Genomic DNA, 8,298 nt, shown 5'->3' on the forward strand with positions numbered 1-8,298 from the left:
GCATTCTTTCAGGATTATTGTAAAAGTTATAGTAAGGCTGGGGGTGCCTTTATGGGGTACAGGGGTATGGCAATAAGGCCCATGGCAGAGAAACTGAGTGCAGGCCAGTACAGTAACACAATAAAAGTGAAGTCCAAAACTCGTAAAACTGTTGACCTTGCAAACAGTTCTCCTCAGTACTCCCACTACTTCTCCTAGGACAACTTTCCCTAAACCATATTTTCAATGTGACTGTCTCCTCTGTCAAGATGTCTTTTTTCTTTTTTTTTAAGAGAGAGATTTTTGCAATAGGGTGCATGCACTTGCTGGAGAGAGAGAAAAAAGCGAGAAATCACCTCCCGGGGGGATGACCATGCTGCAAGCCCTTCTCCATTCTCCTCTCAGGATGTTGGGCATGCACACATATGCACCTGGCTTGAGTTTTAAGCCTCTGGGTCTGGGACTTGAACCACAGTTGACTGCATGGGAATCCAGTAGCATAACCATTATGCCATCTGCTGGTCCCATGCCAAGACTTCCTGATGTGTTGACAAGGGGCCCTCCCCCAAGCATTCTCTTTCACCCTTGCTCTAGCCGCTTCTGGGGGCACCCACCTGTCCCCAAGGCAAACTAATCATCCGTTCCCCCTTGTTTCTGAATTTATGGGAAGTGAGGGCAGTAGTCTAGGCTACTATGAAGCTTTATCTAGTGAACGCACAGCCTCCACTCACCAGTCCCCTTCAAAAAGGCCTCTTAGAAATATTCTGAAAAATCTCCAGAAAACAGCAAGAGCCCTGAGCCCTCTGCATGTCATCTGATCACTCATTTTGAGCAGGATCTGGGGCCTCCCCAGCACCCCCAGATCAAAACAGTAGCCAGAGTCAGAAGGAGCAGCAGGTCTCTATAGCCTTCCTTCCACCCCTTTATTTTTTTAAAGAATTATTTTTATTTATTTATTTATTTAATTTGACCAGAGAGGGAGAGAGTGTGAGTGTATGAGTGAGAAAGCAAGACACCAGGTCCGGGACTTGAACTACAGTCAGCCATGTGGGAGTCAGAGCCCTTAACCACTATGCCACTTGCTGGTCCCAGTTTTTCTGAAAATTAATTTTGGGGCCCTCTCTGGTCAATATAAATAAATAAAGTTAAATAAAATAATTCTTTAAGGAAAAAGAATTTTATTATCATATGTTTTCTTTCATTTGCTATAAGATACACACATTCACCAGAGAGAGACAGACAGAGAGAAAGAGAGAGAAAATGAGACAGCAAGCTGCCAGGTCCGGACTCAAACCATGGTCAGCCACATGGGAGGCCAGCACCCCAACCACCACGCCACCTGCTGGGCCCTTTAGGTGGAGGAGGTTTGGCCAATGGGAAAGCAGGAAAAGGATCTTTCTGCAAAACCTCCTTGTGAATGTGCTGGGGCTATCAGAAGAGCTAGTTGAGAGGACAACCCCGGTGATGCTGTGCCCAAGCGAACCCAGACCTAAGGGGCTTTCCTTGACCGAAGGCAGTCGGATGGCAGTGGCAAGCTGGGACTGAAGGAGTTCTACGTTCTCTGGACAAAGATTCAAAAATACCAAGTAAGAGCCCAGGAGGGGCTTGTGGGAGGGGTAGGTGACTAGAGTTGGGGAACCTGCAGTGCTTACACTTTAGGGTGAAGCACCTCACCAGAGGATGGAAAACATCTCCAAGGGGTACGGGGTTTTATCCACAGTGGAGCTCAGACTGTAAAGACTGGGCTGGGCAGATGCAAACAGACAAGGACTGGGCAAGTTCAGTGGCCCAGTCCCGACTTCACCTGGTATCGAAGTTGGAAAGCCAGAATGGGGTCCCCTGATAGCCACCCTCCAAGGTTTCCTGACAAAGCTGTGTGGCCGCCTTGTAGTTTGGATTTTCAACAACTCAAATACAAAAATTATTTAAGACAATACCATGGGCCCCTCGTAGCTGGCTTACTGACTTGATGGGCCCATTTATTGGGTCACTGAGAAAATCATGATGTATTTTTCTATGTAAAAATGCATCATGACTTTTCTTCCAACTCAGTACAAACCAACTCCCAGAGGCAAAATACTATCAGCTATTTAAGGTGAAATTATGGGTGACTTTTCCAAAGCTAAACTGGGGGCACAGAACTGGAAAATTTTGATCTCCTCATGGCACATACCACAGAGCTAACTGGCCACCTGTTTTGCTTTGAGTCATGGTTCTTAGAACTATTTTGCATATTCCAGAAAATTTACCGGGAAATCGACGTTGACAGGTCTGGTACCATGAATTCCTATGAGATGCGGAGAGCCTTAGAGGAAGCAGGTAAGCTTCATAACTGTGTTCTCTGCTTTATCTCTTCATAGGCTGTGTGAACACTTTTTACTCTGTAGCGTACAGTAAGCAAAGCTTAGTAAATGTCAGGTCAGTGCTGGCTTGATACAAACACATGCTTTCCATTCCTCTTTTAAAAACAAATTGGAACAAGCGAGCTGGGGACACTGCCCTCTGTTTCTGGAATCTGTTTCCCTTGGACAGGCCAGCCGGGCAAAGCAGGCAAAGCTGGTTCTCGACAGGTGTTCCCCAGCACCTGCTTTCTGGTGTAGAGTTGATTAGGCAGAAATGGATGTCTCAGCGCCACCCTTTGGGTAAGACCCTAATAAGGGCACAGCTCGTGGTAGACCAGCAGAGAGGCAGACTGCGGTGGCAACAGATGTGATGTGAGGCTGTCCACCGTATTGGCTGGGATGCAGTGCTGCAGCAGAGACCCCAAATAACAGTGGTTTGAACAAGAAACAGCTGTCTAACATAGTAATCCAAGCTCAAGTAGTCCATGGCTGGGGGTGCCTCCTCCTGTCAGGGGCCCCAGGCTTCCCGCCTCCTTACCCCCTCTCCAGTCATGTTGCCTCACCAGACATCATCCACAGGGCCCGGGACAACCTGCCAGCACACCCACCTGCGCCAGCAGATCCACTGGAGGCCTTCCTGCCTTAAGGCCACACATGTCACTTCCGCTCACACACCCTATTGGCCAGAACTTGGCCACAAAGCCTCAGATGGCTGTAGAGGATCCTGGGAGATACAGTCTTAGCACTAGGCAGCCATGGGCCCATTAAAAATGACTGTGGAAAAAGGGAAAATATTAGTTTACAAGAACAATGTGTGCCACACATATCCAGGAAGAATCTGGTCTCTGAGATGATTCAGAGCTAAACAAATGAGCAGAAAAAGAGAAGCATTGTTAACACCACTCCCTGGAAAGAGAACAGCAAGTCTTAGGTATTAGTCAGTAAGGAAACAGGCAGGGCCAAGGTGAATGGTTTGGAAACAAAAGAAACAGCAGGCGCTACTGGCTTTGCAAAATAAAACCAGTCTCAGAGCGGCAGCCAGGATATAATCATTGTCACTCATATTGCCACAGCAGTGCCACAGCCTGTGAGCTGAGCTACATGGCATGATCTAATACTCAGCAATCAAGTTGGTCTGTTCCTGTAATTTCAGGTTTCAAGCTGCCCTGTCAACTGCACCAAGTCATCGTTGCTCGGTTTGCAGATGACGAACTCATCATCGACTTCGATAACTTCGTTCGGTGTTTGGTTCGACTGGAAACGCTATTCAGTAAGTGGGTATTTAGGGAAAGCCCCATTTCGGTTCTTTTGCTATTAAAGCAGCCTGTCTTCTGCCATGGGTGAAATCATCTGAACCAGAGACAGGTCTGTCCAGGAGTGGAGAATGAAAAATCTTTATTAATTTGGGGAAGGAAGGAAGAAATAATAGCTTGTGGCATTCAATAAAAGCTGCCTAGTTGGGGTTAGAGTATAAAATGATCTAAGTTTCAGCTCACTCACTTATGGCATCCACCTTTTCTTCCCCACAGAGATATTTAAGCAGCTGGATCCTGAGAATACTGGCACAATAGAGCTCGACCTTATCTCTGTAAGTTAGCAGTGTACACCAACCACCTCCCAGCCACCTCTCTCGCTCAAGGGCTAGGGAATGGAGAGGGTGGGAAGGGCTGTTATTTAGGTGACCTGCTTCTTAAAACTTCACTTTAAAAATCTTCTGGTCTGTAAGGGATAGGCCTGTAAATGGTGGTAAGAGCCCACAATACACTTTTTGGGAAAGAATTTTTTTCCCTAGGACATGTGCATTTGCCAGTAGAGCCACAGAGAGACAGAAAGCAAAACATCTCCAGCGGGAATGGCCACACCTCGATTCCTTTCCCTCCATCCTCCTTCTGGAATCTTGGGCACACATTCCTGGCATGATTTTCTAGCCACCAGGTCTGGGACTCCACCATGTGGAAATCCAGCACCTTAACCACTACATCACCTTCTGATCTCCCACAATGCAATTGTTCCCCAACTACCTCTTGATTCTCCAGTCCAAAAAAACACACCTGGCTACTCTTTTCCTGAGCTTTGCCTTAAGTATAGCACAAGGTTAAATTTGGAAGGGGTGGCTGAGAGATCACTCGCAGAAAACATGAACTGCTGATTAGCATGTATGGGAGAAGGTGCTTATATAGAGAAACGCTTCAGAGCAAATTCAAGTTGAGTTTTGGGAAGATCTGTCATTCTTAGATCTATTTAAAATACTTCCTGAGCACATTACTTTTCTCTATTTCCTTTAAAATAAAACTAAAAAGAATGCACTGGGTCTTCAAAAAGCTCATGGAAAGTGTATATTATGAAAAAACTATACAAGGATTTCACTTTTTTAAGTACCAAAGTAAACTGGTGCTTTAATTCCACTTTTTCATGAACTTTTTGAAGTCCACTCATGATTCTGTTTGGCTCAGGACACCTTTTAATGTGGGCCAGCAAGTGTTGTGGTGGTTAAGGTACTAGACTCTCACTTGGCTCACTGCGGTTCAAGTCCCAGATATGGTGACCTCTCTTTCTCTTCCTCCCTCTCTCCCTTTCTCTCTCTGGTCAAATTGAATAATAATAATAATATTAAATCATTTTCCTTTAAAAAAGATAGCTTATAATGCATAATAGCAGAGTAAAACAGCTATTTGGTTGCTGGTTTCCTCCTGAGTTCAAAAATTAAGAAGAGGTCTTCCCTTAGACTTGTCCTCCTTACCACTTTGCTCCTGTTAGACAGCGACAGGATTGATTACTTTGCCATTCCCACCCAACTCTGGCCACATCACCATCCCCTTGTGGGCCTGTGTTGAACCAAGCTTAGTTTTCTCAAGTATAGAAGAAATGTTGGGTCAAGCCCGTGGCTTAGTTACTAAGGCATCTGGATCCCACATGGCCAACCATGCAGTTCAAAGCCCAGTGTGGCAGGTTGAAAACATGCCAGGCGTGTGTGTGTGTGTGTGTGGCCAAAATCCCAAAAGGAGGACAAGGTGGAGAAGGGATTGCAGCATGACCCCCCCCATGGAGTGTTTTCTCACTTTAACCCTCTCATTCCGTCTCTATCAAACGCGTGCCCTCTGGCAAATTAAATCAAATTAGTCTGTATCTCAGACCAATTCAGTCAGATTCTGATTTAAAGCTCCCATATCACTCCAATATATCAATAGAAGACCGAAGGCTGAAACCGCGGCTTCAGGGATATCCACCCCCCAAACTAACTCCTGATGTGGTACTCTGAGGCAGAGATGTGAAAACACGTTTGTGTGTGGCCTGTATTTCTCTTTTCATGTTCTCAATCAACCCTGTCATCTAGTTTACAACTACATGATTCAAATATCCCAGACTACTGACCTTCTGTAAGAAGCTAGTCTCCAGAAATGAAGAAAAACATGTTAGTGCACTGGTATTAGCCCTTGGTCAGCTTTTCTAATCTAACAGTCAGTCTTTCAGAATAATGTGTAGGTGTTTTAAAGATAGCCTTTAATTTAGGGACCAGCAGTTAGCGTAATGGCTATGTCACTGGACTCCCATGTAGTCGACCACGGTTCGAGTCCTAGACCCGGTGGCTTAAACTCATGCTAGGCACGTGTGCGTGTGTGCCCAAGATCCCAAGAGAAGAATGGAGGAGAAGGGATTGCGGCGTGGCCTTTCCCCCGGGGGTTGATTTCTCACTTTCTGTCTCTCTGTCTGTCTCTTTCTCTCTGGTGAGCACATACGCCCTATCCCGGGAGACCCAAACCCCCTATAGAAAAAACCTCTTCAAAAAAAAAAAAAAAAAAAAAAAAAGATAGCCTTTAATTTAAAAGGCCAGTCAGTGACAGAGTGGTTAAGGCAGCTAGATTCCCCCATGATGACTACACAGTTTGATTCCCAGACCCAGTGGCTTGAAAAACATGTCGGGCATATGTACTCAAAATCCCGAGAGAAGAATGGAAGAGAAGGGACTGTGGCATAGCCATCTCCCTGAGGGGTACTTTCTCACTTTCTCATTCTCTCTCTCTCTAGTGCATGCACCCTATAGCAAATTTAAAAAAGAATTTTTTTTAGGAAAGGTTACTAAGGGCCAGCAGGTGGCATGGTGGTTAAGGTACTGGACTCTCACATGGCCAACCATGGTTTTGAGTCCCACACCCGGTGGCTTGAAAGTCACACTGGGCATGTGTTTGTGCATGCCCAAAATCCCTAAGGAGGATGGAAGATTAGGGATTGTGGCATGGCCATCCCCCCTTGCGAGGGTGATTTTTCACTTTCCCTCCCTCTGGCAAGTACACAGGCCTTATGGCAAAAACCTAAAAAAAAAAAAAAAGAGAGAGAGAGAAAAGAACAAAGGTACTGAGTTGACTTGCTTTTTTTTTTTCTTTCCAGTGGCTCTGTTTCTCAGTACTCTGAAGTTATGACTAATCTGCCTGAAGACTTCTCATGGAAGAAAACCAGCCAAGGACTAAACTGACAGAGAAATACTTTGTTATCTAGACCTTCAAATTATGGGAACATTTCTTAAACTGATGATAATAGTTGAAAATAATAACAGTGTCTATTTGAGATAGCAAAATGTCCACATTTAAAAGATTTGCATATCATTATATCAAATGCAAGTGAGTTGCTTAATCCCTGATAAGCTCAAAGAAAGCTTTAGATCTGTAAATAGTATATTCACTTTTTACTTTTACACACTTCCCTGTTTATAGCAATATTAAATCAGGAACAAATGCAGGGAGGATTTTATAGCTGAGCAAACATTAAGTCAAGTCTCAAAGGACACAAGGCCCTTGCTGGAAATATTTAATGCAACAGTTGTGGCGTCTACCAAACAGCAGCCCGGGGATTCCCATTTCCCTTGAGCAAACTGAGAAACTTGATGCATGATGACGTCATCTTTTCCCAGCATCGAAAGCGTCTAGGTGGGGAAGCGTACCTCCACCGGTGCATTACACAAGATACAGGTTTCTACAGTACGGACTGGTAACATACTCAGCCTGGGGCATTTAGTCTCACCAACACAAGGGATCCTTCTCATGGTCAACTGCAACAGTACGCCAAAACCAGGCCGAAGTTGCCTCAAAACCTTGTGAACTTCACCACTGGTGTTTGTGCACGGAGTTAGGGAGGGCATTGCTTAGGAGTGCTTGTGGAAACAAGCGTGTGTCCAGCTTGACCTTGGGGAAATGCTTGCAACATTACATACTGCCTTGTTGCCTTATCTTCTTCTAGATGGACTGTTAAATAAAGAGTCGCCCCATGCAGTCACACCAGGCCTTGTTTTTCTTCCTGAGGGTGGCCCCGGTGGGATGGTTTATGAGCACACACAATTATGGCTTGTTTCTGCTTTAATAAGGTATGCTACCTCTGTAAATTCACGTATTGAAAAGAAAAGGCATCTCACCTATAATTAAAAGGTGGCATTATAATCCAATTCAAAAACTCTTGATAATTTGACCACAAAGTATGAGTAGTTCTGACTTGTATCAAGAAGGCGCACAGACATGCCTCTGGGGAAGCTCCCAGCTTCCCTGCCACCTCCGTTTCACTGGGTCAGCTCCCAGGTATAAAGAAGCAAGGGAGCCACCTGCTGGGCCCCATAGCTTCACTTTTAAAAGTCAATGTAAAAGATAAAGTTAAAAAGATAAATAAGGTGTATGCCTACCAAAGCACACTTTTAAAAGACTGAAAAGAGAAGGGGAGGGAAATTACTCAGCATCCTGACTTTTCCCACGTAATGTAACATCCGCCAATACCCTGACCACCATGCCACCTGCTGGGCCTCAGTAACCTTTTCTAAAACCATAACCAATTTTCTGACCCTCTACAAACTCACCCTAACCCAAACCCTATCTCCTTCCCCCAGAGCGCTCTCCGAATCTCTGCTCTAAACTGCAGTCCCCGGCCTATCTTAGTCTCTCTCTCAACTAGACATTCTTTTTCTTTCCACGGCTCTTTCCCATTTTCTCTCTCTCTC

General features: G+C 45.1%; 1 protein-coding gene across 1 annotated transcript in view; it reads left to right on the forward strand.

Moving 5' to 3' along the window:
• Positions 1 to 7,591, forward strand: part of CAPN2 (calpain 2) — a gene marked incomplete at its 5' end in the record, with an annotated part of 75,241 nt that extends 67,650 nt beyond the window's left edge. Inside the window, 5 exon segments of the mRNA XM_014585641.1 lie at positions 1,497 to 1,565; positions 2,220 to 2,298; positions 3,475 to 3,591; positions 3,851 to 3,909; positions 6,708 to 7,591. Of these exon segments, the coding sequence (XP_014441127.1) occupies positions 1,497 to 1,565; positions 2,220 to 2,298; positions 3,475 to 3,591; positions 3,851 to 3,909; positions 6,708 to 6,731 (348 nt within the window).
• Positions 7,592 to 8,298: the final 707 nt, after the last annotated feature.

The sequence above is a fragment of the Tupaia chinensis genome, unplaced genomic scaffold (assembly GCF_000334495.1).
Source record: "Tupaia chinensis unplaced genomic scaffold, TupChi_1.0 Scaffold150175_1, whole genome shotgun sequence".
In the NCBI taxonomy this organism is placed as follows: domain Eukaryota; kingdom Metazoa; phylum Chordata; class Mammalia; order Scandentia; family Tupaiidae; genus Tupaia; species Tupaia belangeri.